The sequence below is a fragment of the Molothrus aeneus genome, chromosome 1 (genome assembly GCF_037042795.1).
Source record: "Molothrus aeneus isolate 106 chromosome 1, BPBGC_Maene_1.0, whole genome shotgun sequence".
NCBI lineage: Eukaryota > Metazoa > Chordata > Aves > Passeriformes > Icteridae > Molothrus > Molothrus aeneus.
In genome coordinates, this window is record NC_089646.1 from 131,794,349 (window position 1) to 131,809,700 (window position 15,352).

The 15,352-nt window shown below is 42.1% G+C and overlaps 1 protein-coding gene and 1 non-coding gene across 2 annotated transcripts; both read left to right on the forward strand.

The window, feature by feature from the left end:
• Window positions 1–4,794: 4,794 nt before the first annotated feature.
• On the forward strand, window positions 4,795–4,876 carry TRNAS-AGA (transfer RNA serine (anticodon AGA)). Its single transcript has one exon. It is a non-coding gene; the product is annotated as a tRNA-Ser (tRNA).
• Window positions 4,877–5,080: 204 nt separating this feature from the next.
• CFAP418 (cilia and flagella associated protein 418) lies at window positions 5,081–14,201 on the forward strand. The gene is made up of 6 exons (XM_066547834.1): window positions 5,081–5,185; window positions 7,101–7,200; window positions 9,570–9,640; window positions 10,139–10,204; window positions 11,004–11,099; window positions 12,901–14,201. Exons 1-6 carry the CDS (start codon window positions 5,082–5,084, stop codon window positions 13,058–13,060), a joined length of 597 nt encoding a protein of 198 aa, XP_066403931.1. The 5' UTR covers window position 5,081; the 3' UTR covers window positions 13,061–14,201.
• The last annotated feature ends 1,151 nt before the right edge of the window (window positions 14,202–15,352 follow it).

A 15,352-nucleotide genomic window follows, 5' to 3' on the forward strand; every position in this document is an offset into this window, starting at 1 on the left:
AAAAATGAAAATAAATTGTGTGATAGAGAAACTGAGGAATAAATGCTTTCTGGCATTTGCTTTCCCTTTCAGGCATTAGGTTTTTTTGGAGTGCAAGGGAAAATTCCTTTTATGTTCCAGCTACAGTTTGCTAGCAGCATAATTTGGTTTTAAACAACTGATGATCTACTCTTCCAGTTGAGGTCATGAAAATAAATTTTAGACTGGCCAAACAACCCCTTGAAGTTCAGTTTACCTTCTGCCAGATTTCTGAGAAACAGTAATGTCATTCTGCAATGCCCTCTGCTGGGAGACACAGCCTGGAGCTGGAAGAAGAGCTACCAATTCCCGTCCTCCAGCAAGGAACAGATATTTGCAATGAGATGGACTGGATTTTCACCTTCTGTATGAAATCCTGACCCTGCTGAAATCAGTGAGGTCCTAGCTTTTAATTTTCACTTTGCCCTTAAACATTCTTCCTTTTGAAAACTGCACTGGAAAAAGAAAACATTTTCATCTAGTCCAAATGAAAACCTCATTACTTACAAACATGAAGATCTCTTTTTAGCATTTGAGCTCTAGAGGGATGTTTTATGAAGAAGTTTTCACCTGAAAAAGTCTTTGTTCTTCTTGCCATTCTTCCAAGTCTTTTAACTGTAAAAGCCTGTACAAAATCACACATGAAAATGGCATTCATATCACACAGGTGTGATTCTGCCTAACATATATTTTCACTCACCAGGATTCTTGTACTGAGAAAAGGAAGCTATGCAGTGAAACAAAGTACACTGCTATGCAGTGAAATAAAGGAGTGTATCTGGAACCTGATGTGTGACAACCCCAGCCCACCAGCTGCCACATCTCCCTCTGAGATGCAGTATCCTGGAGCCTCAGGAAGAAAAATCTGAATCAGCCCCACTGAGGAGCAGGATATTAGTGTGGAGTTCACACAAACAGCACCTTCACCCCCACATGTACACTCACACCATGCCCCTGTGGCTTAGGGGATAGTTTTTCCTAGCTCACAACTCTTCTGGAGACTCATCCCTGAAAAATATTTTCCAGCCTTGGCAAGGGTGATGGAACACTATCTCTGCTTTGGTTTCAGCTCCCTCAGCTAGGCTGGTTTTACATGATGTTGTCTCTCACCACAGCTGTGCAATGGGCAGCAGGCAGGAAGGATTTTTCCAGAGTAGTCCCCAGTCGTCTGTGCTTCATGCTTTCTCCTTCCTACTCACGTTCTCATAGCCTAGGTCCTTCCTGGCAGGCCAAATATATTTACTATACTTATTATTTCTATCTGTTAAATGGAAACATTTTTACCTTGTGATCTGTTCTCTGCACTGACCTGCTTTATCACCATGTGCCTCCCTCTGCTCCACTTTACAGGGACTGACACCCTTGGTGCCAGAGAATGCAGGTGCAGTAAAGCTGCACAGTGCCTGGCAACACTATTTTTACTCAAAGTTACACATAATTATCATTGATTTGGAAGTGTGACCTCCTTGTTACACAGCCTTACAAGCTGACAGTTTTTTTCCAAAAAACACTTTCCAGTGTTTGCTATGCCCTCACAGAGATCAAAATGTCATGGTTATAAGAAGCTTTGAGGATTATGCCATGCTCATTAAAAGGCCCCCAGACAAGTATTTTTTTGTTTTGTATACTGTCCTGAAAATTTTTCTACTTCACTTGGTAAGCACCATATCACACTTATTTGAAAATGAGCATGTATGCTTACAAACATCCAAAAGAAAGCTGACCCCTCACAGCAAGGGCTAAGATTGCCGTTCTGGACACTTACCTGTTCTTCACAAATAGTTTCCTTTACAAGAGAACTGTGTAGCCCAGGCAACAGGTGGTGGCTGCTCACATACTCTAACCTTGAAATTTTTAATTGAGAGGAAGGTTGGAAGCAACTGGAAGTTTTTCCAGTTCTCATGCCCCTCATGTGCCAGCAAACTGAACTGAAAATCCACCCTCTGAGCTGGCACCTTCAATGGAAGGATTGACAGTGAAGTCCAAGACTGGGATAGCCTCCAGCTTAAACTGTCCTTTGATCCAAGGCTGTCTCTCAACATCACAAGCCAGTGTTATATAAGGAATCTTGCACATACTGTTAGTTTTGCTGCCAAGAGATCTTTCAAAAAGTTGTCTCCCTATCTGTTATCTTCAGCAGAAAAATTTCATTCACAAGTATACTTGCTAGTGGTTAAATATGTGGCCAAAAATCTAGATTTAGCCCTGAATTTTCTCATGTTGATGCACTGTACTACTACTAAGAAATAAGCAGTGTCACTCAAAATGATGTTATACTGGACTGTGACAAGGAACAGGATTAAAGTAATATCCTGCAGCTGGGAGCAACGAGTTGTACAGTTCTACATATGCTGGAGGTGGCAGAACACCTTGGGGGGAGGCAGTCACTGCATTACCTCCATCCCAACTTCTGGGGCAAGAGACTGGAAGACAGAAAGGCCTGCAACATGCTATCACCATATTAAGAAGCAGAGTGCCTCCCTGCAATCATTTCCCTCTTGTCTGGCAATGGGTAGCACTCAGAAACTACTTTGGTATTATCTGGCTCTGCTGACCTCTTACCATTACCTGAGCCCCTGAGAGTTCATTATTCAGAGAAGAGGGCTGAGAAGAGTTCTAGTCAACCTCAATTTAGGCTCACTTTTGTTCCCAGAGAAAAGAGAAATTTTTTCTCTTTTTTTCAGCCCATCCTGCCCTAGAATTATTTTTTTTTTTGGTCTTCATCACTGTTGTGGCAAAATCCAGTTTTATCAGTATCACTGAGAAAGCTTTCAGTAACTTGAGGATTAGAGAACATTATGGCTTCCACCCAGGACAGCCTTCCAGCTTTCTGTCCTCTCTTCCTAAGGATATATTGAGACAGTATATTAAAAAAAAAAAAGAGAGAGAGAAAGAAGCCATGATCATCAAAGAGGTCATTCTGTACTTTTCCAGCCCTCAGCAATCAGTAACCTTTCCATTTGCACCCAAGCAGTCAGTAGGAGACATGATTTGAGCAAGCCACTTCACTGGTTTCCTAAGAGAGGACAAAATTCAGGGCATGACCTCAACTCCTTTCTTCTGGCCACAGCTTAGCTGAAGGCCCAGTATGTCAGATTCACCTCCGTGTGATTCCAGGGAGTAGTCTGGAATCAATTTGACCCAGTAAGTCTCTTTGTTTGCATCAGGTCTTTCAGAAGTTTTGAATGACAAGGATCTAAACAGCAGGCAGCAATCTGCACAAAGCCAATCTTTTCAGTTCAACAATTTTTAAAGGTCTGTGCCTTTTTTTTTTTTTTTTTTATCTTCTTTTTGGTTTCAAATGCTTTCCAACTGAGCAAATGCTGCAATGAGTTCATGAGAGAAGGCCTCGAGGCACCCCTGACTTTGGCACCATTATCCCATAGACACTCCATACATTTTTGGCACCTTGCAACAGACACACTGACAGCTACAAGATTGATGGAAAGGGAAAGAAGCTGTTGTGCAGTCAAAAGAGAATATACTCAGATTTCTAAGGCCATTTGAAAGAATGCCAGAATGATACTGGATTTCGGCATTCTTAAGCTCCTTTAAGATGATGCAGCAAGTGGTCTTTTCCACATGTGATGATGTATTTCAGTACAAGAGTTTCTTCAAGATTTTCCAAGCCTGTGGGCTCCTGATCCTTTTTCAAATTACAGAGATGATAGCATACTGGGGAGAATTGTGATTAGTTTAAACTCTCCACAGCTGCAAGAGATGAATGCAAAAATTCCACCCAAAAATCCACTTCTTCTGGATTGAATTTACCTACATGACACAGAGTCCTGGCCAAGGGACCACTTAAAAGTGCTGGAGCAGCATCAATGCTATTTAGTTTCTTCCATCACATCAACCCAGCAGAGGCTCACAACTCTTCTACCCAACACATTTCCCCCAGCAGCACTGCCATGGATCGGGCAGGGTATTAACAGCGACCTGAGATATGTGGGGAGGAAAATGGAACAGTGAAATAAATGCTTAAGTACAAGGGAATTCAGACAGGGCTTGCAACTCATTAATTGAAATACACAGAGAATTGTAAAATACCTTGTTACCGAGAGGCTTTGCTTGGAGCTCTTAAGGACAGCAGACCCCACCTCATCACAGGCTGGGAAATTTTGAGCCATCTTGGCAACAGAAGGATAGAAGCACCATGCTTTCCGTCTCATCTGACCTAGGAGATGGCAATGCTCTGTTTAGCTTAACAAGACCTCTCTCTCTCAATTGCTTCATTATATTTAAAAAAAATATTATAATATGCAGCATTGACTGACACTCTGGGCCCACCTCGGGACATCTCACCTCCCATGTGTCTCTGACGAGAGGGAAGGGGGAGCTGGCCTTGGCAGACTGGTGACTGACACCTCCCACGTTTGTCTGGATTTATTATCAGGGCCATAGGCGAGAGCCACCTTTGTGGGGCTTTCCTCAAAAATGCCTGCCCCGATTTCCCGGGTGCTATGGGGGATGCCAGCTGGGGAGTGATCCTGCTTTTAAGGGGACTGAGGCCGCTCTCTCCACAACTGTTCCTAATCTACGCCAAAAACAAAACAAAACAAAAAATTAAAAAAAAAAAAACCAACAGACTTCTCCCGCAGGACTCAGCAAAGCCTAACCGTTTGGCTGTGCTCTAAAGAGACCAACATCCAGCCCAGTGAACTGTATGACAGACGCATTAAGTTTAACCTCTATTTTAAGACGGGCCCAAGTACCAAACCGCGCTTCTTTTCTGTAACCAGTCATGACAAGGCGGTGAGGGCCAAGGTTCCATGCGTAGTCGTGGCCGAGTGGTTAAGGCGATGGACTAGAAATCCATTGGGGTCTCCCCGCGCAGGTTCGAATCCTGCCGACTACGGTCGCGGTCCCGCGACTTTGTATTTTCCTTTCTTCTCTTTTTTCCTCCTTTCCCGTTGTTCACTGCCGAATCCCGGGAGCGGCGCAGCGAGGCGGCAGCCGCGGCCCGAGCCCGGCAGGAGACCCAGAGCCGCCCCAGACCCGGCCGGCCGGGCGGGCAGACCCCGCCCCTGCCGGCGCCGCCTTGGCAACCGCGGGGCGGCAAGATGGCGGACGATCTGGACCGGCTGCTGGACGAGGTGGAGAGGCGGCTGTGCCACCGGCGAGGCGGCGGCGGCCAGGAGCAGCCCGCGGCGGCCAAGGAGGGCAGGTTAGCGCTCCCGCCGCGGTCCCGCCGCCCTCACACAACCCACCCCGCCGAGCGAGGCGCCCCTGGGTGGAGCGCAGCTCGTCCCCGGCTGCCCCGTGCGGCCAGGCCTCTCAAGAACCCAAAATAGGCGGTCTCAGGAGCCGGAACCGAGCCGGCGGTCGGCGAGTGTCGCCTGCAGCCCGTGTTTTGAAAGACCCAGATCGTGTGCCAGCGAGTTTAGTTATTTCAGACAGTCTTTGTCTCCTGCATGTACCGCAACCTCGGATTAAAAATGGCGCTAAAAACTGCGCTGATTTGCCTCTGGGTTGGGGATTACTTGGCTCTGTTACTGACCTTATGATATAACCTCTCTGTATATAATTGACTTCAAATATCCATAAATCTCACGATTTAGAGCAGGAAGAACTTTAGCAATACCATTATCAAAATTTTTATTCTCTTAATACTTCAGTCATTTCACTGAAATTATAGAATATTCTGCAATGGAAGGGACACACCAGGATCATTGATGTCCAGCTCCTGGCCCTGCCCCGGACACCCAAAGAGTCACACCATGTGCCTGAGAGCATTGTCCAAAGGCTTCCTGGGCTCTGTCAGGCTGGTGCTGTGACCACTTTCCTGGGGAGCCTGTTCCACTGCCCAAACACCTTCTGGGTGAAGAGCCTTTTCCTGATATCCAGCCTAAACCTCCCCTGACACAGCTTCATCCTCTTCTCTCTGGTCGGTTTTTTCTGTTCATAATTTTTCTGTTCATACTTTATTAACCATATCCGCTACAGTAAGCACGTATATGCTACACTTTGACGTATCTGCCTCAAATTCCACAATTTTCAAAATGGTGATTTTGCAAGTTTGGTCCTGGCAGGGTCATTGCTTACAGTACTGCCAAGCATTCAGTGTCTGACATCCCAGCCTGCCCTCAAGGCTTCCATCCCAGACTTCAGGTTTCCATCCTGGCCCTGAGATTTCCATCCTGGCCCTGACAGGCATCTTTCCTTGCCTCTGGGTTTCCATCCTGACCACCAGGTTTACATCCCGGCCCTCACAGGCATCTCAGACTCTCAGACTCCCTTTGGAAGGTCTGTGGACCAGAGAGGCTTGGGCAGATATCTCCACAGATGGGCTGCTGAGCACTTACCCAACACACATTTCAGAGTCTCAGGAAAGGATCTTGAAGAATCCAATGACTAATGCAAGACCAGCATGACCAGCACCTTTGACCACATTACTGGAGTTCCACATTGTTTGCATAATGGTTAGATGAGCACTTAATTTTAGTCAATCTAATTACAATCTTGGAAAAACAATTACACAATTTTCTTCTTTCTCAGGAGTAGATTTGTTCTTGATTGATTAATGCAGCAGTACTACAGGCCTCTTTCTTTGACAAAGAGCTAACAAACAGCAGACTTGAGTGCTACTTGAGCAAAAGCAAAAGTGCAGGTGATCTTTCTAAATGCATCCAGTTCTGCAGGAATTCTCTTCAGGACCCCTGCAGTTGTGTAGCTTGAGTTGTGACCTTCCTCTGACCTTATCATATTCCTGTTGCTGAAGCTAAATGTGAAAAATAAGGGTTGTCCAGTTAATTGCCCAGTAAGTGTAGCAGGGTTTATACTGTCATGGTTTTATTCACGGTTGGGTGTGGTTGCAAATAAAAGAAGCAAGCAAAAATAAGACCTATGATGGGACAACTCAACAGTGACTGAAAGGTGTTATCCTGCAGTTTACATCTGTTTAGTCATTATTTGGATGGCTTACCTGAGATACTACAAAAATGTTAGGGGAAAAAGGCTGTAACTGTATTTTTTATATTTTATATTTTTATATTAAAAAATATTTGTATTTTTTAACTCACAGTTCTTACAATTGCTATAGTCTTGCTACAAAAATAAAGGCTGATTTATTTATTTTTCAGATCAGCTAAAGTGTTAATGAGTGCTGGCAGCAGCGAAGAAGATCTAGATGACATTATTGATGAAATCTGTAATGACAGCAGCTTTACCAAAACACCTCCGGTGAGTAGGGGTTTGCAGAAATTCAGAGCAAGTCAGGTTCAACGATGGAAGTGAAAGCACCATAAGCTAAGTCTTTTAAAGCAAAACATGAATGAAAACAAGCTGTAGAATAAACTTGGAAAATAGAAAGGAAAATGGGGTAATCCTGTGAGGAACAGGAGAAATGTACTTACCTCGGCAGTAACGGGAAATTAAAAGACATGCTAACTCAGAATAGAGCACAGTGTGAATGCTCAGAATCACAGAATGGTCACAGTTAGGAGAGACACCTCTGGAGATCATCTGGTCCAACCACCTGCTTAAGCAGGACTGCCTAGAGCCAGTTGCCCAGGACTGTATCCAAATGGCTTTCAGTTATCCCTGAGGATGTAGACTGCAGCCTCTCTAAGTAGCCTGTTCCAGTGTTTGACCGCCCTCACAAGTCATAAAGATTTTTTTGTATGTTTGAGTGGAAATTCTTGTACTTCAGTTTGCATCCATTGCCTCTCCTGTCAGTGATCCCACTGAGAGGACTCTGACTAAATCTTCTTTATTTCTCCCTGACACACCTTCATAAGGTTCTCCTGACCATTGTTTTCTCCAGGCTAAACAATTCCAACTCTCTTAGCTGATACCTGGTTGTCAGATGGTCTAAATCCTTAATAACCTTCATGGTCCTTTCCTGGGCCCGCTCCATTATGTCCATGCCTCTTTTGTATGGGGCATAGAGCTCCAGACATGTCTGTGAGGTCCAGTCTGGAGTAACGTAACCTGTTCTGGTCTCTCAAATACAGGAGAGAGATGGAGCTACTGGAGAACCTCCAGCAAAGGCCCATGGAGATGGTTAAGGGACTGAAATGCCTGTCATATGAGGAGCAGCTGAGAGAGCTGGGACTGTTCAGTCTGGAGAAGAGAAGGTTCCAGGGAGATCTTATCAATGTGTGTAAATAGCTGTGGGTGTAGCAAAGGAGGGGCCAGACTCTCCTCCATAGTGCCCAGTGACAGGACAAGAGGCAATGAGCATACACTGAAACACACAAAATACCACCAGTTCACAAGAAAACACTTTTCTTCCTGTGAGGGTGGTTAAACACGGACAATCTTCACAGAGAGGTTGTGGAGTCTCGGTCTGTGGAGGTGTTCAAAATGCAGCTGGACACAGTCCTTGGCAAGCTGCTGAAACTGACCCTGTTTTGAGCAGGGGAAGGCCCCTTCCAGCTGAAATGATTCTTGATTCTGTCTCATCAGTGCTGAGTAGAGAGGAAGGATCACCTCCCTGGACATGCTGGCAGCACCCCTCCTAATGCATCCCAAGATACTGTTGGCCCTCTGTGCTGCAAGGGCGCGTTGCTGGCTCATGGTCAGCTTGATCTTGACTGAACTTCCCACAGCCCTCTCTGCAAAGCTGCTTTCTGCCTGGCCAGCCCACATGGTGTTCTGTGCATAAGGATTATTCCTCCCTTGGGGTGAGAGTTTGCATTTCACCTTACCTGAACTTGGAGAGATTCTTCTCAGCCCATCTCTGGAAGTCATTTGAGGTCCCTCTTAATGGCAGCTCAGTCATCTAATACACCAACAACTGCTCCCCATTTTGTATCCTCTGCAAATGTCTTCTCACTTCACAGCAGGAGATGGAGATGAAGCTGCAAATTTACATTCTCAAGACAGTTACAGTGATAGAAGGCATTGAAAATAGATATTCATTTGGGTATCAGCAGTAGAAAATGGTGTTACTTATACTTCATAACCTCCTGCAGATTCCCTAATCTTCATGAGTGACTGATTTTGTTTTGTTTGTCTTTGATTTTTTACAGTGGCTAAATCTAAAGCAACAAAAATACTTTTGTACCTCTTAAGGAGAGAGAATTATGCCAGTAAATTTGTATAATTTTATCATTTTATATCCCTAGAACTTCCCATTTAGGATCTAGAGTTCTCATATTCTAGAATTCAAATAAACTCTTCTGTGTGCAGCAAATAAGAAACCTTTCAAAGAAGACTGTATCTTTTTGAATAATCTAAGTTCTTGATGTATTTTAATGAAACAAAAGCTAAAAAACATCTAGGAAGAGGGTTCCAAATTATAACTGGTTTTAAAAGCAAAATTAGTAAAAGGAGGACATGAAATACTAAGTCTTGATTGTAAAGTCTTAGTGATCATGTGGTGTGGAATTCCTTCACCCAGAGCTGGAAATTCAGTGTGGGAAGAGAAACCTTGTTCCTCATTTACCTGTTACTTCAGAGCCTCACAAACTTGAGCAAGAAAATTCCCAAAGTCTTAGTCCCCTTCTTCTGTGACTGAGATTTTCTGGCTCCTGCTTATTAAGTAAAACAGAATATTGTGACTTTGCTGTAACGCTGCATTTTATTCTTTGGTTGTTTTTAAACAGAAATTGAAGTCTAATTCTGCAAGTCTCACACCTGAAAGAAATAGTGTTGTTGTACAGGCACATGGGAAAAGGTAGGTGAAAAATGTTCTGGCTTGTTGGACATTGCTTGATTATAACTTCTTATCAGGCTGACAATACTGCTGCTGTTTAATCTGTGTTGGCATTTCTTAAGAAAGACACTGAGAAGAGAGACAGTCTTCTTAAAGAAAAAACAAAGATAAGCAGGTAATTTCAAAGAATTATGTTAATGTGTTTTCATGCGGTCCAAATAATTTATTATAAATTGATTAATTATTTAAGCTGTTGAACAACATCTTCCTTTGCCTTATGGACATATACATTTATCAAATGCAGCAATGTAGATCTTTGTATATTCAGCATAGAGAGTGTATTTTGTAGTTTTTCTTTGAATATTTTGATAATGGAAATTTTAAAATTCTGTAGTTTACAAGCATTTGGATACTTTGCTTATATTTAATTTTTTTTTATAAATACCATGCTGCTAAACTAGGAGAAATATTGTACTGCTTTCTCCAACCTCTTCAATATTTTTTAATTAATCCATATAGATGCTGTCCAGTGTACCTGGGTGGAAGCCTTTCACCATCTGGGATAGGAACAAATATTTCAAAAAGGTAGGAAACCTGAAAAATATGTGCTACTTGCTTTATCATTATTTTTATTCACAGCTGTGTTTCTGTGGTGGTACAAAATTCTGTGTTTGAACTGGGCAGGACAGCCTTACAGTCATCTAAGGAAGTGGCTGCCTGTAACTGCACTTGAAATCAGCTGGTCCCTTCCAGTCCTCTGTTGTTGACCACTGGCCTTTTGTTTGTTTGAAGTGGTGAAAAATGCTTGCAAATGAGAAATGAAACCAAGAATCAGTAACAACTACTTAAGGAAATTGCTGCTGTGTTATTTTCCCTGCCTCTCTTTATCTTTCTGTGTGATGCCAAGTACATGACTTAAATCAGTGGTTGGGCTGGTTGAAATCTCCCAGAACCTGAACTGAAAATGGTCAGAGTACTTTGCAATTGCAGCTGAATTTAGCAGAAGAGATACTTTGATGATTTATCCACAGCATCCTTTAGAACAATACTGCATTTCCATGTGGCATTTTTTGCAGTAAGTAATTGTGAACTCAACACATATTTGTATGCTGTGCAGGTGTTATATCAGTGAGGAAGACTAAGGAGAATATATAAAATGAATATCAGTTTATTTTATGTGTTCAATGGCGATAGGAACCTGTAAAATAATACATGAACATATAATTAAATCACATACCATAATTCTGAACATGCCAGAGATGTAAAGGCATTAAGATTAGGTGACATTGCTGCTAGTGTTTCTGAGTGAGTGCTGTACTTTGACCCATTTATGGTGCATGTATATTGTATCAGTCAGCTTCTCTGATTGTTCTTCTCTGTCCAGGGCGTGTGATCAGCTGCGCTGCACTGCTTGTGACTTCCGCGTGTCACTTTTCAATGACTACGTCTGGGATCAGTCCTGTGATTATCTTTTTTTCAGGTGTGTCTGGGCTGGGTATTGGAGTTGTGCTACCATGCTTGGGAGCTCAATAAGAACAGGAAAGATGAAAAGCCCTTAGCACTGCATGCTACCTGTTTGGGATCAGGTGGGACAGTCTGTGGGGAGGGGGAAGCAACGTCTCCCAAAATCTGGTTTTGTCCATTTCTATCTCTTCTCCTATGACACTCCCTCTGCTTTTAAAAAGAATTCAAGTTTCATGGATGAAAAGGCCAGCTTATTGCTGAAATAAGCAGGTAATCCATGTGATGGGTTGGACTCTGCCAGCCAGTGCAGGGTATCTACAATGTCAGCAACATGAATACAGACTGTTCAGCATGTGCTTTGCAGCTCACCTTCACTCATACAGACTGTGATGGTTTCAAGGCAGATGTTCTTTTTTCCACTATCAGGTGTGCTGTCACGTTCAGTGAAAATCAAATAGCTTTATTTCTTAACAGATTTCTTTATTGAAGCAAAGTTTGGTTAAATGGAGAGGTGGATTTTTGTTTTCTGCTTGTATTGTGATGTTTTTAATTCTTTAAATAGTTTTTGAAGACTTTAAAGTAAGGAGTTCTTATTTCCTGTTTGTCTAAAGCTTATGCCAAGACTTAGTGAAAGATAGTGTAGTAGGCACGTTCCTAATAGATATCAGATTTGGTTTCCTCTTAGTACAGCCTCTGTGTGAGCCTGGTAACTGATGGAAGAGGTGGATGTGTTCAGAGTATGTGCTTGGAGAGTGATGTGACAGTCAGTGAAGAACATTAATGGAGATACCAGCTCCTTTTCCATTATTTTTCCTGTGTTACATCTTTGGTTATTCCAGTATTTTTTGTCCAGTCTCAAAATTTGTATTTCTTATTGAATATCATTATTTTCCCCATTATTTAAAGCAGTTTTAAAAATACCATGCTGCACTAGTGTTCCTAAGATTAGTTTGGTAGTGGAAATGGTTTAAACAAAAGTGGGATTCTTTTATTTACCCAAAGTCAAAATTATTTTGCTTCTCAGATCTTGAAATTAATAAATGAAACAAAAGAAGAAAATCCCATGAGTATCAGGTACCTGTAACATTGATTAAAATCTGTAATCTGTAGCAAGAGATTTAACTGTTAATTTTGACAAACCTGAATTTTAGAAAGCAAACCTTAAGGTTAAACATTTTCCATCTATCAATAGGTGTCTGATCTCTTTTTCTAAAAATTCTTCCCTTGATACTTGTTTTGAATTTTCTTTATTTAATTGGGCTTGTTAATGTTGTTTTTGAGCAATTCAGTGTCCAGTGTCCAGGAGGAGGTCATAAGAGCACAGGAATTATTTGTGGTTTGATCTACATTCTACCCTTTTATGGCCATTTCATTTCAGTCACTTTAGCAATCACCTTGAGTAGTAGTTCCTGATGAAAAATTTAACTTCATCATTTCACCCATTATGCATAGCAATTTTTGCAGTAAGTTTGATAAGATAAATACATTTTTGGTAATTTTTTTAACACAAGAATTAGCTCTGCTTGGTTTTCTTCACAGTTCTTTCTCTGGAGGCTGACTGGAAATATCTAAACCCAACAGATAACATTGTTTACAAAAACATCAGTCTGTAGTTTATCTGAGAACACAGAAACTACACAGCTCAGGAAAGGAGTGTTCAAAACAGAATTCAAACATATCCCTAAATTAATCCATGACAGCAGTACTCAGAATTGTCAAGATGTCTTCTGATTTGAAATGGCCTCATGAATATTTTTTCTTTAAAAAAAACCAAAACAGCCCAGCATGATCCTAAGATGAATTCACTTCTTTGGCAGGAATAACATGCCTGAGCTCAGTAAACTAAGAGCAAAGATGATAAAGAAGAAAGGAGCACGTGCATATGCTTGTCAGTGCAGCTGGAGATCCATTGATGAATTAACTGACCTTCAAACAGAGCCGCAGCTTCGGTGGGTTTGTGGTAAACATGGAGAGTGAAGTCTTCTTGTGTAGGATACCTACTTGTGTGGAAATGGCTCCTAAAATCAATTTGTTTCCTATGCAGTTCTCTGAGAACATATGGAAAATTGAATACTTAGATCTAGAAATATATTGTAATACCCAGATTTCAATCTGAAAACTTTTTTTAAAAATTTAACTGTCTTACAAGCAGTGTGGGGAGTTGGATTGTTAGGAGAAATAACCAAAACTTGGAGGCTTTCTGGAAGCTAAATGAGGTTAAAGTTCATACTCAGTAGTGTTAAAGAAAAGAAGGAGAAATAACAGACCTGGGCATGGGCAAAGCATCTTGAGACTCTTCCTCACATCTAGCAGAGAGCCTTTTTTCCCATGTCTGCAGAATCCTGGACTCAAAATGATGGGTTGGGAAACAACCATGGCACACAAGCATATGAACTTCTGCACAGAAGTGAATCCTGCTCTTCTGCTTTGCTCATAGTTGTTAATGAGCAAGTGGTTGTTTATCTCTTAAAAAATTGCTATGGGATCAGCTCTCATCTTAAAGGTTTCAGCACACCCCAAAATTGTACTTACTTTTACCCACCAGTAGCCAAAACTGCAGGTGCTGAATATTTTCTTCCAGTTCCTACTGCTTTCTTCAGAGCACTTTCTGCTGACTAAGGACTTCTACCACAATGAATTTCTTGAACTTCTCTTCAGCCCTCACTGCACAAGAGATGAAAAAATTATTGTGCAATTATTAAATGTGCAATTTTTAAATATACAATTTTAAAGAGTTTCTGAAGTGTATGTTAATCTTTTATCAGTTTTTTTCAGTGGAAGAAGGCTCAAGCTTTTAAGAGTGAGAAAACATATATCCCCACTGATGTTCAAGTTCAGATTTTTTTTCAGTTTCACTTACCCTTCACTTCAGCTTCTCTTGAAAAATATTTGTATTTAGATAGTGCAACTGTCCTGTTTCAACACACTCCCCTCAGTAACATTGCTTGGTGAGTTGTCTTGCTTACAATCAGCCACTATCACTATAGTTCATGAGCTTTTCCTTTTCATTATGTATAAATAACACAGAGGATAGATTTGAGTTGTATGCAGGGGGAGAGGGAGGAAGGATTAACCAGTCCTGTCATTTACTACATTAAAAAGTGTCTCAATATGGGAAGTCTGTCTGTGTTTTTGCTGTGCAGTATGTGTATCTGTACAGATAAATTCAGAAATACTTACTTTGGGCAATTCTAGCTGTACAGAGCCATTTCCCTTTCTCTGAAGTTTTGCTCATGGTTCTAATCTGTGTATTTGTTCTGTTTCTGAGCCTTTCCAAAACAATTGTATGGTCCTACAGAGGTGATTCCTGTGTCTGTCACCCTCTGGAAGAGCAGATGTCAGTAGGGGTCAGAGGCATCATGCACTCTGCACCCTGCTCACCTTGTCCTTCCATGGGTGCTTGTTTCAGAGCCTGCAGAGGCCCAGCAGTGTGCCTGGGAAGTCTGGCAGTGCTTCCTCAGTGCTCCAGACTGCTCCTTCCAGTGCTCATGCAGCCTTGCTGGAGAGTCAGAGGTGACTTGTCTTTGGAGAGGTACTACTTGGCATGATGGTGCAGACATATTTAGGGTCATATTGTTTTCAGTGAATTTAGTCTTTTAGGCTGAAGTTTCAACTGCTAGAGTCCAAACCTGCAGTTTCAGGACCAGAGACCAGTTGACTACTGCTCAATCAGCTCCTAAAAGAGCTCTGCTTGCCTTTCTGTCCTTTGTGAAGATGTAGCTCTCATCTGGGCTGTACACTGTGAGTGTTCCAGGGTGTTCTTCAGGTGAGCCTAAGCAACTTTCATGCCTGGAGAACATCAGTGCTAAGAATAAGAGAAAAACCCAGAGGTAGGTAGCAAGCTCTGGGGAAGAAGGAACCTGCTTTCCATTCTTTTTGAAGAATGCATTTCAGAAAGTGCTGAGTTGCCTTGGCTTTTCTGTTCCAAGGCTATTTGAAACTTATGACCAAGTAGTTCCGCAGGGTGTCTTGACTAGAATTGTACTGGAACTTGTGCCACAGTGTAGAAACAAGCTGGGCTTGCAACCTGTGAGCCAAAAATGGGGGAAATCCTAATTCCCATCTCAGTTCATGAGACCAAGTCTTATGTGACTAGGGAAGGGAGCATGTCTCCTATACGCTGAACATTCCCCTGAAATAATCAGGTTTATTCAAGTGTAATTAACTTGTTTCTGGCCTTGGTCAGAGTGGTGGGATATGACAGCTTTTTGTCCAAGGGAAGTTGTAAACAGGTACAGAATAGTACTTCTGGTGCAGGTTTTCAGAATT